At 47.6% G+C, this 21,997-nt stretch overlaps 1 protein-coding gene across 1 annotated transcript in view; it reads right to left on the bottom strand.

The window, feature by feature from the left end:
• Window positions 1-21,997, bottom strand: part of NUAK1 (NUAK family kinase 1) — a gene marked incomplete at both ends in the record, with an annotated part of 63,515 nt that overhangs the window by 32,292 nt on the left and 9,226 nt on the right. Inside the window, one exon of the mRNA XM_080705306.1 lies at window positions 1,835-1,955. Coding sequence (XP_080561432.1) covers window positions 1,835-1,955 — 121 coding nt within the window. The remainder of the gene's footprint in view (window positions 1-1,834; window positions 1,956-21,997) is intronic.

Raw genomic sequence — 21,997 nt, 5'->3', positions numbered from 1 at the left:
CTTCTGCCTATTCTGCCCCAAAATATCTCCTTGAGGACCCAAGGCATATATCTCCATGAAAACTTCTAACTCCCAGGCCTCCTTGGTTCCAGAGTATTTGGCTTATAAGTCTACAAAAGTCACTTTTCATACTGCCTTCTCTTGCTTCTTGGATATGAAATCCATATCACATTCATCTTTAAATTTGCAAACTCATTAATGGAAGGCTTAACAATAGGTAGACACTCAACAGGTCAATGGCTGTCAAATGTGTTAAAGTGCAGATGGCCTGGCTGCCTCCCAGAGTTGCCCACTCAGCAGGTCCCAGATAAAGCCCGAGAATGTGCATTTCTATTCATCTCAAGTGGTGCTGATGCAAAGGCACTCTGAGAATCACTGCAAGAGATGCTCGTAAAATGGATACAGAATTGACGAATGAAAACTTTCCTTAAAAAAAACCCTATCCCCCAGGCACTGAGAAAAAATGAGCGATGCAAAGATCAAGATGAAGGATATTATCAACATTTACTTCTAGATAAGAATAATAGAAGCAGCAGGGGAAAAATAATAGCAAAAAAAATAATAATAATAAGATCAGGGAACCAAATGATGAAGGCAAGCTAAAAATTTCAGAATCACCATCTGGTTTGCTTTTAGCTCTACCTGATAACTTCTTATGATCAGACCAGAAATTAAAAATATGTTCTTTTTCTGATTCAACCACATATTAGAAATCTTCTGGGGAAAACATTTTGACTCAATAAGCCCAAGACTGGGATTTTTCATAAGAAAATAATCAGAAATGAATGTGTAAGTGATACACAAAGAGGGATAATAAAGCACTGTTTATAATAACCAGAAATTTGGAACAACTTAAATGTTTGGCAAAAGGAGTTAGATTCAATAAATTATGGTATGTCCATAAATGGAATACTATAAAGCATTTTAAAATGTCTTTACAGGGCATATTTATTGACACAGGAAGAGCTACATGATGCAACAAATGAACAAAAAGTAAGCTAAAAAGATAGTATAAACAGTACAATCTACCTTTGGATAAAAGCCACACATAGATCTACAGAAATACATTAAAAATATAGTTACAGATAGAGTTATTTATCAAACTGGGAATTAGAGCAGAATTTTTTTTTTAATTTTAACATTTGTATTTCAATCATTTCTAGCATAAACAACACTGCTTGTGTAATTTTGCTACAGGATATTAAAAAAAAATTGGAAGCTGTGGGAGATTTATACTTTCCATTTCTTCCCATGAAGGACCAAAGAGCTGAATTGAAGCATAAGCATTTTTATAAGCTTTTCTCCACCCTGCTCTTTTATAAACATCAACTACAATTTGGCCTCCGTTTGCAAAGCATCTGTGTTTCCAACCCTCTTTCCTGGTGCTTCCTGGACCCGCTCTGGGTGTACTGCTGACTCAAAGAGCCTAGCCTGGAATAACTCTTCATGCCACCAGAAAAGCAACCAGCTTTAGGAAATGGCATTGACAACAATATCCACTGTTAGTGGTCACTCAGCACACTGCCATTTTGCAGAAACCACAGCTCTCTTGCATACCACTTTCAATAAGGTGGGTTGCTTAGCAACAGCCAAGGAACAGGGAAGATGGAAATAGGTGCCTGCTAGATATGTTTTATGACCAAAATGAGCTGCCGTATGTGTGTCTGGTTGCATTCAAGGTAGGCAAATAAGAGATAACACTCGACCATTTTTGCATCATGAGGAAAAATACTTGACTCCTGGCCAGCGTGTAACTACCTGACCTTCTTGGCAGGCCCCCGTGGGATGAGAAATGGTAACTGAAACAAGAATGGAAACAAAAGGAGCCACTGACCTTCATAAATACTGATGATATGAGGGTGGTTGAGGGATGACATGATCTCAATCTCTCGTCTGATGTGAACCATGTCTTGTTCATCCTTAATTTTGTCCTTACGAATGGATTTTATAGCAACCTATAAAGTCAGGAAATGAAATGTTACTCAGAGAACTAAACTGATGCAAATCAGCCATTGGGGGAGTTTGGAAAATAAATACAGATGTTACTTGTTGGCAGAACTGACAATCACCAAAACAAAGCTTCGAAATACCCCCTGTCGTGTCTTTCATTTAGAGCAAAAACACCCTTCTCCCAGCAACAGAAAACATCAGGTTTTAAAGGCCTAGAGGTTTTTCATAAAGCAGAGGCTGCTTAACGTGGTCACACTCATTTAGTCTAGGCAACATGATGCTTTGAAAAGAGAAAAACGGTGAGACCGGTTTACAGGGTATTGATGATTAAACACAGTTAGATGAAAGTCAGACCACTACTAGCTCCACCATGCAGCTGCTGCAATACGCCGACAATCCAGAGGCCAGTTCTGTTCCAGCCTTGGTGTAAGACTCCAGCCTGTGCCGTGTTCATGCAGTTGCTCAGCCCCAGCCATCTTCCATAGCGTGTGTTGTGACAAACAGGCTCTCCGGAGACAAACCAAGATTAAAACAAAGGGAGTGACAGCTCGTCTCCCTGCCCAGCCCCAGCCCATTCCAAAAGCTCTGTGCCAATGTAGTCTGCAAATCCAGCTAGAGAGCATCGCGAGGGCCAACGCGCAGGGCAATTACTCAAAAGAAACAAGTAGATAAAAAGACGCTCAAGGACAATAGGAAACTAATAAGAAAAAATGCATCCTCCAGCGGATTCATCTTTACTTGTATACAAGCTGGTTGGTAATTTTAACCCATCATGGTTCCAAGGGGGGCAAGAACTACACAGAATTGCATCTTACACAAGAAAGTCCCCCCAAACCAAAGTGCTGTCCTCTCCCAAAACCTACTTATTTCCCTCTCAAACAGGTATTCTGGAGACCTCAACTCTCACCTGTACCACCCTTCCCCAGGTAAAAGGCTAATCCATCCCTCTGCATTCCAAAAGCAGGGAGTTAACTAGAGGGGGAAAGAAAGTGAGCTGCCCACTCTCCACCTAGACTACCACAGGAGCAGCCACACTGGGCCAGGAGATGGGATTCACATTCGAGAGCATCTGGGACTTCTGGCACCCAGCGGCTCCCCACCAAGCACTAGAAATAGAAGCCTCTCTAAACTCCAGTCTTTCCATCTGTGACTCCTCTAGAATTGGCCAGCTGTTGTTATTGCTCTTATTTGTTGACTTCCCCCAAAAAAGGTAAAGTCCAGCCAGGGCTCCCAGACTTCTTCGGTGCAATAGGTCCCTTTCCCGCTTATAACTCCACCAGGATCCTCGTCTCATCTTGACTCTAGACTAGCAGGGATCTTATTCACCACTTTCTTTAACTCTGGTCCTTACTCATGCTTGGCATATGGTAGACCTGAAATGACATTTAGCTAGACAGGTGGAGAGAAAGGGAAGGAGAGAGGAGAGAAGGAGGGAGGAAAGGGGTTGATGTTATTAGGTGAGGGAGCCAAACAAATGGTAGTGAAATTGGGGCCAAAAAAAAAGGGACCATCCATAGTTAAATAATACCACCAAGACAGGCACATGAGTAAGATGATTTAGGATTTCTCTCCTATCCTGTCTGCTTCAGCGATGGAGGAATGGAGAAAGTGCTTATGAAACACAGGATGCCCTATGGGGACACAGGGGAGGCAATACCTTCCCTTAGACCAGGGCTGGACCCAGTGGCTGGCTAAGGCAGGCTGCATAGACATGAATGAGCCTTCCGGCTTAAAGGGTCCTCTTCACCCTGGTGCCAGGCTCAGAGCTACCCGCAGCCTCACCACAGCCCGGTTCTATGCAGCAAGAAAAGAGCTTCCTCTGCTGACGTCAAAGGCGAAGCTATGAGTGGAAGGCTTTATTTTGTCTGAGTGAGGCCCGCATCCTGGGGGCCTGTTCTTGGAGGAAGCAGACAGTGAACACACACAGCCCGTGGAGGATGTGGGTGGCTGTTGGACCGACTCCTACATTCCTCCATAAACTAAAGATGATGGGCCAAGGGTAGAAACCACCCCTTTGATTATGCAGCAAGCTGAACTTGGCCTCCAGGAGGCCCTATTGTCAAATTACAATAGGAATAAATTCTTTTCACCATCCAGGGTCAGCAGAGGGTGGTGACATTCTAGTAAGTGAGAAAATTAGCCCACTATTGAACCCCCACCCCACCTGCCACAGTCCAGCAACAGGGAAATGCTTCCAGCCGGGTCAACAGAGGAAAGTGCCCCCATCCTACCCACACCCCACTCAGCACTGCGAAAGCTAAAAGAGATCCGTAAATGTTGGCAGCCGCGGTGCCTGTTTCTCTGCAAAAGCCTCCCTCTTCCTCCAGTGAATCTTCCACTGAAAATGTCAGAGGGGGCACATCCTGCTCTCCTGACTAGAAAGGATGGTGGGAAATCAGGAGGCGCAAATGCTAAAACCATTTAGACCCTTGCATCTGCCAAGACTGAAGGGAAGACACTCCCAAGAGCAGTAGATGATCCACCCAAGGTCAGGCAGACAGTTAATGGCAAACCAAGAAAACAACAGTAATAATCATAACAGCCAGCATCCATTAGGCGCCTAGTGTGTATACTGTGTGCTAAGTGCTTTCCACACCATGGATCTCTGCAACTTCTCATCATTCAAGCTTCAGCCCCATGCCACCCCCTTTGGGTGCCCTGTGCCCTCTAGATGACTCTGCCACCTCCCTCTCTCCACGCCCTTCCCATTGTATCTTCTTCTGGGCATTACACACCAACTAAAATGATCTCTCTTCTTTACTCATTAGCTGCCTGACAGGCTTGTTTTTGTAGGACCCAGAGCTCTAACAATGATTTGGACATTTTTAAAGAATTGCTGAGGAAGAAGGCAATCTACAAAGGGAGCTCCTATGTGACTGCCTGCTTTAGAAAGCTGGAGGATTCACCGAGCCAGCACACAGACAGGAAGGGTACTATTTAGGAGCATGGGCATGGCTTGGAGTCCTGGCTAAAACCAGTCCCTAGCAGTGTGACTCTGGCCAGGTTATGTAGCCTCTTTATGAATCTGTTTCCTCATTCATCAAGTAGAGAAATAAGAGTACCTGCCTCACAGATTCCTGTGAGAAATGCACTCCAGGTGCTTAAGAACATGCCCAGGGTAACTTCAATAAATGCCAGCCACTTTTAACAGTGCCCCTTCCTTTCTCCCTTTCCTCCTCACAGCACATCTGAATTCCTCCTAGTTTTTCAAGGGGCAGCAAGTAGAGGTCTTGGGCATGGGGACCACATTTGTTCCCCATGTACATAAAGGAAAAGTTTCCATCCCCGGTCTTTAAATGGTACCCTCTTCTGAACAGCAGTATGCTCGGAATATCTGGGCTACCCTCGTCATCATGGCTCCTGAATCCAAGACCAGATGGGAAGGTGAACAACTTGAACCAAAAAAAAAAAAAAAAACAGGATCATCTCCCCCATCTCCTCCTTTCTGTTGCCCATCCACCTAAATGGAAATAAAATGTCTCTGCTCAGGATCAGATCCAGGGGCAGGGGTACATGCTGTAATCCCAATAGTTGGGAGGCTGAGACAAAAGGATTGCAGGTTTGAGGACAGCCTCAGCAACTTAGCGAGACTCTCAACAACCTAGCAAGGCTCTGTTTCAAAAAATCATAAAAAGGTGCTGGGAGTGCAGCTCAGATAGAATGCCCCTCAGTGCAGTGCCCCTCAACGACCAGTGTGGAATGGTCATTCCCTTGTTCTGAGTGCCTACTGGGTGCCGGACATGCCCCACATAAAGGAAGCCAGCAGACTCTGGCCCAGCCCTGGGGGTGAGAGATGGGAAGAAATGTGGGCAATAAGCAAGCTAACAGCAATAATTACAGAATTCCCCTCGCAGCCAAGAGCTACCAAAGAAATGTGCAGACAGGCCTGGCGTTAGGAGGAAGCCTCTCTCCAATTTTCCTTACCTCCCATCCACAAAGAGAAATGGAGGTAAAGCAAAGCCTCAGTGGGAAGAGATTACCAAATGTCTGAAAAGGACCCACCCTGCCCCCCCTCCACGAAAACTCCACCTCATTCCCACAGTCAGATTACAAGGCTGGGACGGGGAGTCAGGTGTTTAAACCTTACACAGCACAGCCACCTCCATAAATGCTCCCAAGTCTAGACAGCTCTGTGTGCCTTATAAAATGGTCTGCTTTTAAATAAGGCCACCCTATAGTTTAATGTTGAAACCTTACGCGCAAGTTTGGCTTGCTGAATTTTGCCCTGTGCTGCCTGCCCGTTTCAGAGGCACTCTGGGCCAGCCAATTCCCATCTCCTGTTAACCATAAGAGGCCCAGCCTCCTCTCTGGGGTTGGCAGTTTTTCTTCTTTTGAATAATCACCAAAGCCACCTGCTCTGCAGCCTGCAGGGTTTCCTCCTCCTCAGCGCCTGCTGTGAATGCTGGGAGCTTAGAGATGGGAGGGAGACAGAGGAGCAGAATGCTAAAGGGAACGCTTGGGAGATTCCTGGCTGGGGGCTCCAGGCAGACCTAATCCCGATAGACTCCTTTCCTAAAAATCTGAGGGCATACTTACTCCCTCTATGACTGTCCCTGCATTGGTAAGGTGATAAATGCAGGTTGAATTAAAATCCTGCCATCCCCCAAGAGACTGTGAAAGGCCCTGTGTAGAGCAGGCCCTGCTCTGAGCAATGGCAAGAATCCAGGCAGGTTGTACACACCTGTGGTGCTAATAACCAAGAGAAACACTGCCCTCCCAGCCCTCTCTCCTGGACTCACTGATGTGGCCGGATTCTGAAACAGCACCTCTTAAACGGGAGTCACCTGTTAAAATGCAGACCGTGAGTCTGTGGGTCTGCGGTGGGCCCAGGATTCTGCACTTCTGGGGAGCAACCATGTGTGCCAGTGATGCTGGTCCAGGAACCACACGGTGAGGAGCCAGAAAGCTCCCTGCTTTCTTTGGTCCTAACAGAACAACGTTTTTAAATCCACAACAGTATCCTGAATAAGAACCATAACTGGCATTTAGTATGTGTTCTACAAGCCAGTGGACCTTATTCCACTTACTCCTAAGTGCGACCTCATTTTACAGATGAGCAGACTGAGGCACAGGGGAAAATAAAGACAGCCCTGAGCCAAACAGCTTGCAAGACACCAAGCTAGAAGGTGGGGCTGGGCAGCTGAGCCCAGAGGCTGCTGACTCTCGAGGCTGTGGACACAGTGGATGCACAGCAAATGTGGCAGGTGATGGAACTTCTGCAAGGATCCTAAGGTCTCCAAAGCCCCTCCATTAGAGCCCAGTGACATGGTCCCCTTCCAGAAAGCAGGACTGGGGGGTAAGCGGAGGGAAAACGCAGCCTCCCTGCCATTCACAAGGTCTGACTTCACCGCGTCACATTCCACAGGTGGTGCAGAGGCAGCAGGGAGCCTTCCTTACCAAGGGGCCCAGAGGCCGCTTGCAGGGGGAGCAGGCACAGCCAGTACAGCTGAGGCCAGTGTCCAGAGCTCCTGCTCTCATCTGGGAGCCGAGCTGAGCTTGGGGCCAGGCACTACTCCACGGGAACCACACTGGCCCAAGGCTCCTGGATCCCCAAATGGCTTTTACTGAGAAAGCGTCTGCTCATCGCCACAGCAATGCCACCCAGAAGGCCCTGTTGCAACCGAAGACCCTAATTAAGTCAATGACCCTTGGCTCTTTGTGCAGGAGCCTGGCCAACGCAGGACAGCACGCCAGCCAGCTGCCCGGATGCAGCAGGCCCGCGGAGCCCAAGCCAGATTCGCCTGGGGCCGGGCTCCTCTCTTCCTCTCTGGCCTGTTGATTCATGTCATTACATGGATGTTTTTTCAGACCAGAGTGAGTTGCGAGCCAAGAGTTGCTTGAACAGGCTCCTCGGAGAGGCGCCCGATGCCGGGAAGCAGCTTCTCCTTCGCAGTATCACCCTGCCACCGGCCACCACTAGTAAGGTTCTGAAAAATAGCATCCTCTATAACTCAGTTCTCAATCCTCTACCTCCCAAAACTCCCGTAAAGGAAATGATGATTCTTCTCATGATGCGAATTTTTCTCCTGCCATGAAGAATGTGTTCTATTTCCAGATTTAAACAGCAAAGTCAATTTGTATTTGAGTGGGCGAGTCTGGCTTAGGAGCCCAAGCCGGGACCATTTTATCTACAGGGATGGCCATGGCTCCCTCCCCAGTGCTCATCCCTGCCCACCCTCCCCACCCCCTCAAGCAGAGCCCTACAAATATCCTTGTTGCAGGGGTGATGTCACAAGGAAAACAGATTGATGGCAAAGAATCCGGGACAGATTTACGCTCCCTGTATGGCACTGGGGTATGTAAACTCAGGCTAGGGGCCACGGCTGTCTGGGCAAGAACCAGAGGAGGTGGGCAGAGAAGCCAGTGGAAAGTTAGCACCTGGCAGAGCCAGCAGCGAGCCAGCTGAGAAGGGCAAACAGATTCCCTGAGCCAGTGAGCCAAAGGGTGGGCAAAGAATCGCCTGCATCAGACCCCTGGCTGGGGAGAGAAGAGGAAAATGGTGTTAAAACGCACTCTGTGGAGGTGGTGGGGCTGGGAAAGAGCCCGTATCCATGTGATCCTGCTTTGCAAAGTCCGTGTACCTTGCTGGGTCCGACTGTCCTGCAATTTCCTACTGTCCTGCAATTTAAATAAAATGCAGTCACATTACACACTAAATGACTTGACGGATGAGCAGACTGCGGAGACATTGCCACCTATATAGGGGCAATTAAAAACAAACCACTAGGCCGGGCGGGGTGGCGCACGCTTGTAATCCCAGCATTCGGGAGGCTGAGACTGGAGGATCACAGTTTGTGGCCAGCCTCAGCTACTTAGGCTCTTTGCAATTCACTGAGACCCTGTTTCAAAATAAAGAATAAAAAAAAAAAAAAAAATAGGGCTGGAGGTGTTGCTCAAAGGTAGAATGCCCCTGAGTTCCATCCCCAGTACCAAAAAAAAAAAAAAAAACCAACTTCCTTGAGAAGGCTCAGTGACCTGGATTAATTTGCCCTTGGCAAATAGAAAATCTGCTCCCAGCAAATATTTCCTTCATCCTAGCCAAGGCTTCCTGCAGACAACAAAAGGCACAGAAGACGCCCCGAGGAGGGGAGACTTCAGAATCAGCACAGCCGTACCTGGGGCTGAAAACACCAGAGATGCTAACACGGGCAGAATCCGATTCATCAACTCAAAATGCAAGGCTGCTGAGCTAGGACTGGAGTTGCCAAGTTGCTGTTTATTTTTAGCCTTGCACATTTCCGAAAGCCAAATGCAACACCAGATCAGAATTCTGAAATGTAACTGCTTTTCTTCCAGGTCACAATTGTCCTGAAGAGGGAGGAAAGGGATGAGCTGGACACCGAGGTTACTTCTAAGTTGGATGGCCTCCACCGGTAACCTGCCATCACTCTGGTGCTGCTGTTTTCGGTGCACGTGGCTAATCCCAGGCCATGCAACATGTATTTATGGAGCTCCAAACTCAGCAGAGCCCTGACCAGAACTGCTCAGAATCCCAGCATCAGCACCCAGTTTTGTCAGCACTCCCAGCTACTTGGTCCAGGGGTCCTCTCTATGGAGAGGTAATCAAGCTGAGGGCTCAGTTTCCCCATCTGCAAATGAGGACCTCAACAGTTCTGATCCCAGGAGTCTGATGTGGGGATCATACCAGATCCTGAATGGAGAAGACCAACAGGTCAAGGGCAGAAGTTACAATCAGCGCAGCAGCAGCATTAACAGGCATTACGGCTGCAAGGTTCTTAGAAAGTTCTATGCCTGCCTCCTCATTGGACACATGAGAAAACCAAGTCCCAAGGAGGTTATAATACAGGACCAAGTTCACAAAGTTAACAGCAATTCTGGAACTGCAAGATAGTCCAGAGCCCCACTCCAGGAGGGACCAAAAATCCATGCAAGGAGCCTTGACCAAATACCAAGCCTCAGTTAGGATGAATCTGCCACAAAAAGGCTTATTAACATTTATATGTGAGGCAGGCTTGGCGGCAATAAAGTCCCCAGAACTGCTGCATTATTAATAAACCGAGCCGGAGCGTGACAGAGACTCCAAAGCGTGCCGGCAAATTATGACTTGTTTCGCAGCAGGACACAGAATTCCACCTCCATCCCCAGCCAGAGGCCGCCCGCACAGGGCTCTGCCGCAACGCTCTTTCCAGTCCAATTCTATCCAAACCTTGCTCCAATTCCTGAAGCCTGACTTGATATCACATATGAATGAACATACTTAAGAGGGTTTTTATCCCATCATTCTGTAGTGTATTGCAAATACTTCTTTTAAATATTAACTTCAGGCTGTGACTGAATTGCTGACCTTGGGAACAATGAATGAGGGGCACAAAAGACCTGAGAAACCAAAATAGGTTTCCAAACGGAGAGGAAACGAGGTCGGTCGGGAGCTCGGCCTGGCCAGGTAGGCAGAAGGAAGAAAACAAAGTTTTTCATTTCTTAAGGTGATGAAATACAACAGGAAAAACAGGGACATGGCTTTACATTTTATTTTCTATTTCCACCGTGAACAATGGTGTAAGCAAACGAAGGGGATTTGTCAGAAGTTATTTTTATCCTGACAGAATTCCTTCTATTTGGAAATACTGATGGAAGGCAATTAGGGTAGACAGGGCGTGGGAGGAGCAAGGGCAGCGGCAGGCAATGTGTCTGTCCCCCGTCCTCTGGGGCCATTCATCATCTCCCCACAAGCAGCAGCGCCTCCCTGCCTCAGAGGGAAGGGTTCTCACTGTCATTATTCAGAGATAAAGGGCTGGTCCCCTGCTCCAGGGCCCCATTGAAAAATCTGTCAGGATGCCTGTCAGCTCATTAATAGGGCTCAGCAAACCTACCTGGGAGGCTTGCTGCAGGAGCACCTCGGCTACAGTCTGGGCAGCCCCAGGCAATCACAGCCTAATTCCCAAAGAGTGTGCTCAGTCCCAGGTGGGCATTTACTGCTGCCCCATCAGGTGAGTGAGCCTGATTTAGTTCTCAGCTCCCACCCTGAAGGAGTCTGGGGCTGGGGATTGTGGGCATCACAAACCCCTGGGTGGGGAAATGTGTTCACGCCTCTTGACATTTTTCCTTGCTGCTTTCTCGGCCAGGATCCTCCCACGCTCCATCATCCCCAACTAAGTTCTTCAGCTGACCACATCCATGCCCTGGGACCTGACCCATCCCCTGTGACAAGCCCCAGGAAGCACATCTGGGTCCCCTTGCATCACCTTGCTCTCCATTATTCGTAAACTTTATTTGCATCAAGACCTCTATTTTACTCCCTACAGCATCTCTAGGATGAGCTAGTACCTTAAAGTATAGTATATACAAAAGAGTTGTTGCTGAACCATATCCCAAATATTAAAAAGGATTGGTAAAACAATATAAAGTCATAGTAGAGCATCTTAGTCCATCCAACAATGTTAACTCCGGCCACCTGCTAATCTCTCACACATTGACTCTCTCCTTGTCCCCCAAATCACTGAACCTGAACTTCCTCTCCTCCAAATGAGATAACAGTGCCCACTCTGGCAAGATCATGGTATGAGTCAAAATAACTGGAGTAGCTAACAGGAGTCATAATTACCTGTTATCAAGCCCTCTCTATGCGCCAGGCTCTGGGTACCATTCTCTTAAACCTCTCAACCTCTCGTTAAATTCTTGCAAAAACAATATTATTCCTGCTTTCTCAATAAATATAAACCAAGTCTGAGGGAGATTAAGTAACATGCCCTACCGCACACAGCTAAAAAACAGGAGAGCTCTGTCTCCCTAAACCCAAGGGCCAGACTCCCAAACCCTGTGCCACACTGACAATGTGATCAGCACAGCTCCTGTCATGCAGGAGGTATTTGATAAAAATGAGCTGAATAGTCTGTGGACACAAAGGCCCACCAAGGCCACACTGCCTTGCTCCCCTCCCCGAAGTCTTTTTCTCCAGCATATAGGCCAGTGTTCCTCACTCCTCTTTGCAGGGCCCGCCAGGGCAGCTGGGCAAAGGTAAAATCAGACAGGAGCATCAGAGAGATTTTTGTCCAGCTCTGTATAATGAGACCTAGACCTGCCCTTCAAGCTGTTTCCAGTCCAGCTGAAGAGGGTAGTGGGCACAGGGACTCCTCCCTGCCAAGTACTCCTTTGCCCTCCTACTGGGAAGAACATTCTGTCTTTAATGAGGAGACTAGCCCTACCCCCACTGGATGCAGCTTAAAAAGACCAACCGTCAAGACACTCTGTCCTCCTCATGCTGGTGGGTAGGCATGTGCCATGACAGGTGGCCAAGGAGATGTTCCTTGTAGAACTCAGAGGCCACCCCCAGCAAGTGTGCTTTGTGAGAACTTGGGCCAATGGATGTGTCTGTGCGGGGGTGGGCTTCCTCAGAATCCTCTCCTTTCCCCACTTGCATCTCTTAATTGAGAATCACCTCAAACCACTTTGCTTAGCGTTACCAATCTTCCCATCCCAACAAGGACCAAGGCAGCATCCCCACTTTCTCCTGCTATGTGTCATAGACTCAGTCATCTCTGCCATAAAATGGGCCTGTGACTATTTCACTAGTTGAAAGGCCATCTTTAGGACCCATTCAGATGTAATTTTCACAACTTCCTCTCACACCAGGGTAGTGCCATGTTCGATTACCGTAGGTTTTTGGCTTTTGGGGAGAGGGGTCAGTGAGGATCACTTTAACCTACTTGGCACAAAGGTACGTGAGCTCTAGCCATGTTGTCTGTCAAATAACATTCACACTTACCAGTCACTCTCCGTGTTACTTAAATTATACTCAATGCACAACCTAATAAAAATAACACTCAGTACCCAACTTAACCTGTCCCTCATGGCCCGTGTCCCAGAGGAAACACACAAGTACAAGACAGAAGCCATCAACTGCCTTGGTCCCCTTTGTGTCCTCAATAACTAGGAAAGAGTCGGGCACTTCCGATCAGTATTTACTGAGATGAATTGAATCAAGCATAAGGAATATGATTAAGTGTTGATTTTTATAAAATGAATCCTCTCTCACACCTCCACCCACTACTAACAGCCTGGCCCAGTAATGAAGTGAATCTGCCCAGATTCCACTATGACCTTGCTTCTGCACTTATGGATAAGACCACAAACTCATGTACAAGTGACCCCCTTCTATGTACATAGGATGCTGTTCTACTTTTACTCCCCACCATCCTGTGAGATGCTATTTAGTCTACGGGAGAGTCCCAAAAAAGAAACTCCCCAGCTTCCCACAGGTCATAAAACCAACGCCCAAGTTTCAACCCAGGTACTTATAGTCTGCAGCCAATGCTGCTTTCACCAGCTCACACATGGTTCTATATTTGTCAATCTATGGGTTGGCCTAGCAAGAAAGAAACCCTCTAAGCCCGAGCGCCATGATTCTTCCTTTCTCTGGAGTTTAAGCCCTGCAGGAAAACTAGCTCAGATATGGGATTGTTCCAATGTTGTGGCAGAGCTGGTCGGGAAACTAATCAGAACAACTGGAGTATGTGCGGCTAAATAAGGACACTCCTTCCTGGATCGAGCTTGACTTGATGGCAGTACTTCATAAGAACCATTCTCTTGCAACAAAACTGTCAAATCCAGCAGCCACGGGCCAGAAACATCCCAGCGGAACCCCGCCAAGCTGCTTTCTGATGTACCATACACACAAATACCAATATTCCCCAGATGTTCTCCATGTAAAACATTTGGTTTGAGACATAGTTCTTCTTTCCCAAAAACTCTTACATTTGTTTAATGGACTCATACAGTTCAGCTAAAACATCCTGGAGCAGACATCTGAAGCCAGCCCGTCTCTAATGTGAATATCCCATCTGCAGAAAAGACGAAGAAGTAAATAAGACAGTCCTCCCCATGATTTATGCTCCATGCATCCTTAAGCAGGTCATAAAACGTAAGCTATGTACAGATAATAATGCAAGTTGCTTTCAAGTGTGTCTTTTAGTCCATCATAGTATTAATCCAAGACTGATGTTCCAACAGAGACTGGGTCTGGCATGATAAAGAGAGAGCAAAATTCTCCTTTTAACTCCTTCAGAAAAAAAGCTAAAAAAAATGTCACTTGAGCAACCTAGATAATTGAGATGAAAATAGAAAGTTTTTTTTTCTAGTTTCAATTGCCCAAACAGAGAAATAGCATCTTGATTTCAAAACCACATATCCCTTAACCCACAATCTAAAACACAAGTAACAGGTAACAAAATAGGAAATGCACTTGACTGTGAGGAGACCCAGCTCAGTCACATGCTAAATGGGTAGCCCTGGCCATTCCTGTTCCTCAACCACCCAACCCCCTCCCAGCCAAGTCAGCTGCCTCCAATATGGCGGCCTCTACAGTCATAGAACACCTCATCCTTCCACAAGGCCAGAAATTGAGGCACACTGTAATTTCCCTTTTGTAACCATAAAAGTCAATTTTAGACTTATGTCTACTCTCATCACTTCCAAGAGAAAGCAAAGTGCAATGAGATAACATATAGAAAATGTCCAATATGGTACCCAACATGAGTACTGTATATGCTCCCAAGCGCTAGCTGTTACCATTTTCATTACTGCCGCTCACAAACAGACCTTCTGCAGAGATGTGTGTAAGAACACTGCCATGAAGCCTTCAAACTCTGAGGCTGGGAGGCCGGTGTCAGAGGGCAAAGTGAGGAGGCCAGGAGAAAGGAAACAGCTGCCGCCTCTTTTGAGAGGCCATTTCAGGTCACCCCACTAAAAGAAGTCCCTCCAAATGGACTTCTGGTGCCCCGGAGAATTGATTTTGCAGGACGGAATGATTTCCCTGAAATAAACAGACAGACAAAGGTCACTACAACTGGGGCCCACAAAGAAAACAAGCTGCCTGCCGATTTACCGGCAGCTTATGAAGCAAGGGAGTGAAAGGTCCCAGCCCAGGCCCGGTGGGATGGCCTTGGACAAGCAGTCCTCTACAGAGCAAGCATGCTGGGGACAGGATGGGAAATCTCACCTTCCGGGGAGCAAGGCCCAGCCTGGCCAGGCCCAGATGGGGCCGTGATCAGCATGTCGCAGCCCGTGGCTCTCAACTCCAACAGTCCCTTACAATGATCTGGTGGTCTGTTTTAAAATACTTATGTCCTGGCCCCTTCCCCAGGCAGCCTGTTAGTCATCCTCTGGCAGAGCCCAGATACCAGTGTGTTTGCAAAAGGCCCCCAGGTTATTCTGTTGCTCAAATAGGATTGGAGCCCAGTGATGTAGCCAGAGGAGACCACGCTGGGCCAGAGAGGCCCGAGATTAACTCCAGGACTACCTTGCTTGCCTGATACTCTTGCTGACCATCCATGTCTTCAACTGTAAAGTGGAAATGGCCTCACAAGATACTACATGTAAGCTGCCTCATGAGATGCTTCCTGCAGAAGACGGGTGATAACTAGTCTGTCAACCTTAACCCCACTCTCCTTCACTCTATTCAAGTTTCACCCACATGGGTCAGGAGTTCTTGGCAGCTCCCAAATCTAAGAAGTTGCCAGCTTATGTGGTGAAAAAAGGAGAAGGAACACAGCCCTCTTGAACTCAAAAGTGCTGAGGAAATAGGTATTGGGCCCCTACACACACACACACACACACACACACACACACACATACATACACACAGAATCTCTACTGGAGGAAACAGCAAAACTATGTAAATATTGAACCATAAGGAGCAAAATGAGAAAAGCTTTAGTCTTTTAAGATTTGCTTGGCTTTTCCTGTCTAAAAGAAAATCCACTTTCTTTGGAGATCTTTGCCTATGCCTCCATCTCATCCACCAGCCAGGCTTAAGTCTTATGCCCAGTGTAGCCCACAGGGCTGGCCTATCAGTGGCCCAAGAGAAAGTCCACTGGCACATGAGGGAATCACACTCCTTTAGAACAAAGATGGGTGGGCATCTCTAGATCAACAGAGCTCATAATGTCCACATGTGTTAATCCCCTAATCCCCTACTTCATAAATACACCTGAATCTGACTCCAAGCAACAGGCAGAAAAGGGACTCTTGGCTTTCGGGAGGCAGCTAATCAAAGTGCAGTGGCTGTGAGCAGCAGCAGCACCACCGCACTTCAGGGTTTAAGTCCCACTTACAACTCATGTAAACACAGACAACTGATTTTGCTTCCTGTGCCTTTGGCTTATTCACCTGACAGATGGAGATGGCAATGGTGTGGTGGACCATTAGGTAATACACGCAACATAACACATACCATTCTAGACACTGGAAATAACTAGCGCAGCCCCCGCCCTCATACGTCCTCGTCCTCATGAGGACAAATTTAGGTCAGTGATTTAACATGCTTAGACGATGACTTGGCACACAATGATTGCTATGTATTCACTGCCATTATTATTATCCCATCATAGAGTAACAAGGAAAGAGACTCAAGATTCCAGTCCAATGTACGAAGGGGTCTTCAGGTCTTCTGTTTATGATAAGAATAAATGTGGACTGAAGAAAGTGGTATAGTGTGTCCCTGGATAAATGCTGCAAGCAGTTCCCACTGTCCAGAGCACTGGACCTCCCCATCACTCACATGAGCTGCTTGCATAAAATGCAGGAGATACCAGGCATCCTAAGTTCCACCCCAGCCCTGCTGCATCAGACTCTCCCCGTTGGGTACCAAAGATGGTACATTTTAATTCACTTGTTCCCTCCAAAGTTGAGAACCATCAAATTGGATAAGCTCCTCAGAGCTAGAGGAACCATCTCTGGCTGCTCATCCCTGTATCCCTGGAGCCTTGCAAAACCACGACACACAGTACATACTCAACACATCAGTTTCAGATGAATCCAATGGATGGCAACTTGAGAAGTATTCATTTCATTATTTTGAAGGCCAAGACTGTGTCGGGCACACAAAAAGCAATTCTGAATCAGACGGAAAACTCCATCCATTTGTTCATTCTAAAAATCATTAGGTATACACGCAACATAACACATACCATTCTAGACACTGGAAATACCTAGCGCCATCCCCGCCCTCATTAAACTCAACAGCAACGGCAGCACTAGCTGTGCCCAACAGAACTATCTGTGATGACAGAAATTATCTGTTCTGCGAGGTCCAACAGCAGCCACTAGCCTCACAGGGATACTGGGCACTTAAAATGTGGCTGGTGCAACCAAAGAAGTGAATTTCTCATTTTATGTAATTATACTTAATTTTAATAACCGTGCATGGTCCTGTTAAGACATGCAGGTCTAAGCAGAGAGATATGAGAACTGGCAATTAGAACCCAAGACAGTATGTGCCATGAGCTGGAGTACACAGCGCACCATGTGTTATCAAGTGACTCTCACCCAATTACCAGATGCCCTAAACATTCTCTGGCTCTGGGAATTGAAAGAACAAGGTCAGGTACGAGGCATTGTTCTTGGGCTGGAATTTTTATAGTCCATGATCAATTGGAAGTGGCATGCAGCTCGGCCAAGCCCCAGGGACCACAGCTCCAGATCTGGCCCCAGCTGCCGGAGAGCTCTCTTTCTCCTCCGTCACTTGCTGATGGTCATTTTGTCCTTGGATAGAATGTCCCACTGGGCCTGAGACACTGCACAGACTTTTATGAGATTTCTTTGCTTCAAGCATAAGTATAAATACAAGCCTCCTAAAGTCCACCAGAAAATTGGTGGCTAATCCAAACATTTCATAAAATTAGAGCTCATTGTGGGGCTGAAAGGAATTCAGACTGTGCGGCCACCAGAGAAATGCTAGATATTTGCTATCATTTTTTTCCTTCATGAGCTGTTTCAAGAAGCAAGTGCTTTTTTTCTGCTTGGAGCAAAGGGGAGGGGGAGGAGTTTTGTTTCTATTTTGTTTTCTCTGTGGTTGGCAAATAGCACCACCCGACAAAAAAAGCAAGGAATCCTGCCCGAGTCCCTACTCCTCCTGCTATCAGGAACCAAAACCTCCTCAATCTCACTCTGTCTTGCTTTAGAAAAACCGCGCCGTTTCTGGAAAATGAGACTCTGGATCCTATTAAACAGTCTCTCATGTCTGCGTTCATCAGGTTGCTACCATTCTGAGAGGCCGTGGAGTCAAGGTGACAACCAGGGAATCCCGAAGTCAGACAGCCCAGCACTGCATCACCACTCTGTGAATCCCCCGTCTAGGCCTCTGCTTCCTTGTTTGCAAAATGACCCTAAGAATCACAAAGACTCAACAGCGAGAATGCTGGTAGTCAAGGGCTAGTGTAGCTCAGTGGAAGAGTGCTTACCTAGCATGACAAGGTCCTGGGTTCCATCCCAGCACCACAAAATGAACCAAGGGAGTCTGTGCAGAGCCTGGCACAACTGTGTCACGCAATATAAGTATTTTCTGCTCTCTGGATTGTTAAGGGAAGGATCCTCCTTCTCCTCTGGAACACCCTACACATCCGAGAAGGCGGCTGCCACTCAGGAAGTGAGATTTGCATTTAACTCCTCTCCAGGATTCCTGCTACCAGCGACTTGCACACCCATTTACTGGCTCATTAGTTCCCTCCCTGGGCACCGGCACTTGATTCTGCCTGGGAAACAGACCTCCATTAACTAAGATGCAGCCTGGGCGCAGCACTTCCCATGTGAACTTGTCAAGCGCTGGGCTCTGAGAGTTCCAGATAAACTATTAGCTTCTTCCCACCCACCCACAGCCTGGGCTAGCAGAAGAAAGAGTAAGCTTTCACATCTGCCGAGAGGCGCACAAGGTAATTATGTTGCCTCCAGGACCACTGGGAGCTTCTCTAAGTTTGCTGGCATCTATGTTAATTGATACCGAGGATGCCAAGGTTACATAATAGATGTTTGATGCAAAGTGATGAAACTCTGATTTTCCTTGTTGCTGTTTAGTTTTGGGTTTTTTTTGTGGGGGGGGGGGTGTCCTAGGGACTTCATGGGGCAGGGTGGGGGGGCTATAGATCTATCCCCAAGCTATATCCCCAGCCCTTTTGGATTTTATTTTGAAATGGGGTCTAAAGCTGGGCGTAGTGGCACACACTTGTAATCCCAGGATTTGGGAGGCTGAGACAGGAGAACTGCGGTTTGCAAACAGCCTCAGCTAATACTTCTTGAGGCCCTTTGCTACTCAATGAGACCCTGTTTCAAAATAAAGAGTAAAAAATAGGGCTGGGGATGTAGCTCGGAGGTAGAATGCCCCTGGGTTCCTTTCCAAGTATCAAAAAATTAAAAAAAAAAAAAAAAGGTCTAGATAAGTTGCCGAAAGCTAGCTTCAAACCTGTGCTCCTCCTGTCTCAACCTCCCTAGTACTAGGCTTACAGGCATGTGCCACCACACCAAGCAAATTCTAAGAGATGAGAGATTAGGTGAGAGAGACAGAGACAGAGATAACAAAATAAAAATAATTAAAAAAAAAAACAGTAGGGAATCAGTCTCCTTAAATGGACCAGCAAGGACAGATTAGTGTGGATTGCAGATCTAGATACGGTGAGGATCAGATGCACATTCTAGAATCAAGAGTTGGGCGAACTCCCTTGGGATGATGACCTGACCTTATCTTACTTGCCTGGCACCCGGCAGGAGCTCAACAAAGATGTAAATGAAGATCTTCCAACCCACTAGTGGGAGAGGCAGAAGGAGCTCCTGCTGCAAGGAAAAACTGCAGACATTTCTGCTTCTGGGAAAGCAGTCTAGGGTCGTAGTCTAGACACGGCCTGCGTTCTCACCACCATCCCCAAGTTTTAATGTGGCCCTGGCCTCAGTCCCTCTGTGGCAAAGCGGGGACAGTGCCAGCACCTGTCTCTCAGGGTCACTCTGAGAGCTTGCACGACGATGCAGGCATTAGCACGGGGCCTGGCAAATTATCAAGTGCTGGGTAAAGGCCAACTCCATTTGCTCATCATTAAGAATAAGGCAGTGAGCAGGGCATGGTGGTACATGCCTGGAATCCCAGGACTTGGGAGGCTGAGACAGGGGGATCACAGGTTTGAAGCAAGCCTCAGCAACTTAGGGAAGCTCACAGCAACTTGGCGAGATCCTGTTTCCAAATAAAAACCAAAATAGTGCTAGGGTTGTAGCTCAGAGTAGAATGCCTCTGGGTTCAATGCCCAGCAGCACACACACACACACACACACACACACACACACACACACACACACACAATACTGTTAAACATATTTGCCAAGTCTCCCCTTCCAGTGAGACCCCTTCCCCTGGGATCTCACCTTAGTGTCTTCCTTGTCCCTGGAGTCTCGTCTGTCATCAGGGATCAAGAAGCCAAGCTCTCCCTGGGTGCTGAGTGCCCCTCCAACCACTCTACAGTCATGGAGAAAATAAATAGTTTCTTACAGGGAGACTCAAATGTATAAACCAGAGCAGAGGCAGCCATAAGCCTCTGGCCTCAGTGGGACCGAACATAAAGCCCCCCTAATCTCTATGTATTAAGGGGAGATCTCTCTGTACAACCCAGGAGAACATCAGCATGCCCTCTCTGGACCCCAAGTAACCACCTCTCATACTCACTGAGCACTGGCTCCATGAGGCACCATCATCAGCACGTGGGCTGCCATGAGTCCTTACGTCAACCTAGGAGGGGAAGTACTACGTCTACCGGGCCTCTTACAGATGAGATAAACAGAGGTGCTTTGAGGTGAACATTTCTGTCTCACACAGTGTCTAGGTGAAAACCACCTCCTAGCTATGCTTAAGAAAGCCTGGTCTGCACCCATCAGACAGAAGCAGACGGCGGAGAAGGTGAGGACTGCCGCCAGTATAGGTGGGGGTTCTGTGGACTGAATGGCTGCTCACACTTAAAAAGCAGCTCTGGGAACCAAGAGACACCCCACCCCCCAAGCAGGGAATCCTTCTGCCAAAAACCAAGGAACAGGAAATGAAGTCTACATTTCACCAGATCCATTCAGTGAATGCCGGCAGAGACTTTTAAGCACGTATTTTGTCTCTGCCTTAATTTACAGGTGAAGCAAAGGAGTTCGACACAAGGGCACCTACTACATGCTGTGCACCAGGCACAGGCTGCTGGAAATGGCCAAGCCTATGCTCCCTTCAAAGGATAAACTTACCCACCATTCACTGAGCACCACACACAATTCCCAGAAACCCTCGCACACCTGGCTGATCCTCACGGCCACTCCCGTTTCACAAGTGAAAAAACTGAGTCACAGCAGGTGCATAGTGGGCCCCCAAACCTGGGCAGTCCAGCTCCATTCAGACTGGATCATCCACTCCCCTGCAAGCATCCTCAGAAGGCTGTGCCATGAGCATCCTTTGGCAGTTGGAACTGGACCCGATTCCTAGGCCAAGGACAGCACCCAGCAAGGATGCACTGGAACCTGCTACATCAAATGCCCCAACCACAAGATGACAGGTGCTTGACACAGACCGGGAGGAATGGGCTGCATTAGGGGTACAAAATCTGAAAAGAAAGCAGCTACCTTTATTGTTTATTTTAATTTTATTAGGGGTGTGTGTGTGTGTGTGTGTGTGTGTGTGTCTAGTATTGGGGATTGAACCCAGGGGCATTCTACCACCCAGTTACACCTCAAACCCTCTTTGTCTTTTGGTTTGCAAACAGGATCTTGCTAAGTTCCTGAATCCTCTTGTCTCGGTCTCCCAAGTACTAGGATTACAGGCATGTGCCACCATGCCCAGCTAGCAGCTACCTTTTTAAACTGGTGAGCTGTGCTCTGGTCCTGACATAAAAGTGGAGCCCCTGAGTGGCACTGCCACCCCGCCCTCCGGCAGGCAGAGAAGGGACCAACCCTCCCACCTTCGACTCCTCTTCGCACCTTCCCCCTTAAAGTCTCAGTGTCGTTAATGAAAGTAAACGAAGTGGAATTCTTTTCTCGAGTCTAAAAGGCAAACTATGATGGTGTTTTTTCCAGACATATATTAACTCTGCACTCCAGCCCATTTACAATTCTTAAAGTACTTGATTTACAACCCGGGGAGAAACGTTCTGGAGCTCATGCAGATGTCATTTGCATCGAGAGCCTGCACACTGCAGAGCTGATCTCCAGGGCTTCTGGGATGGGAGGTGGGCCTTCCAGAGGAAGGCAGGCAAGTGTGGGAGCAGCCCGCCGTGGAGGCGGCACAGCTCCCGAGGCGCTGGGGAGC

Source organism: Muscardinus avellanarius (genome assembly GCF_963383645.1).
Source record: "Muscardinus avellanarius genome assembly, chromosome: 11".
Taxonomy (NCBI): Eukaryota; Metazoa; Chordata; class Mammalia; order Rodentia; family Gliridae; genus Muscardinus; species Muscardinus avellanarius.
Note: the sequence above shows the minus strand (reverse complement) of the source record. Positions and strands in the feature narration are given on the sequence as shown.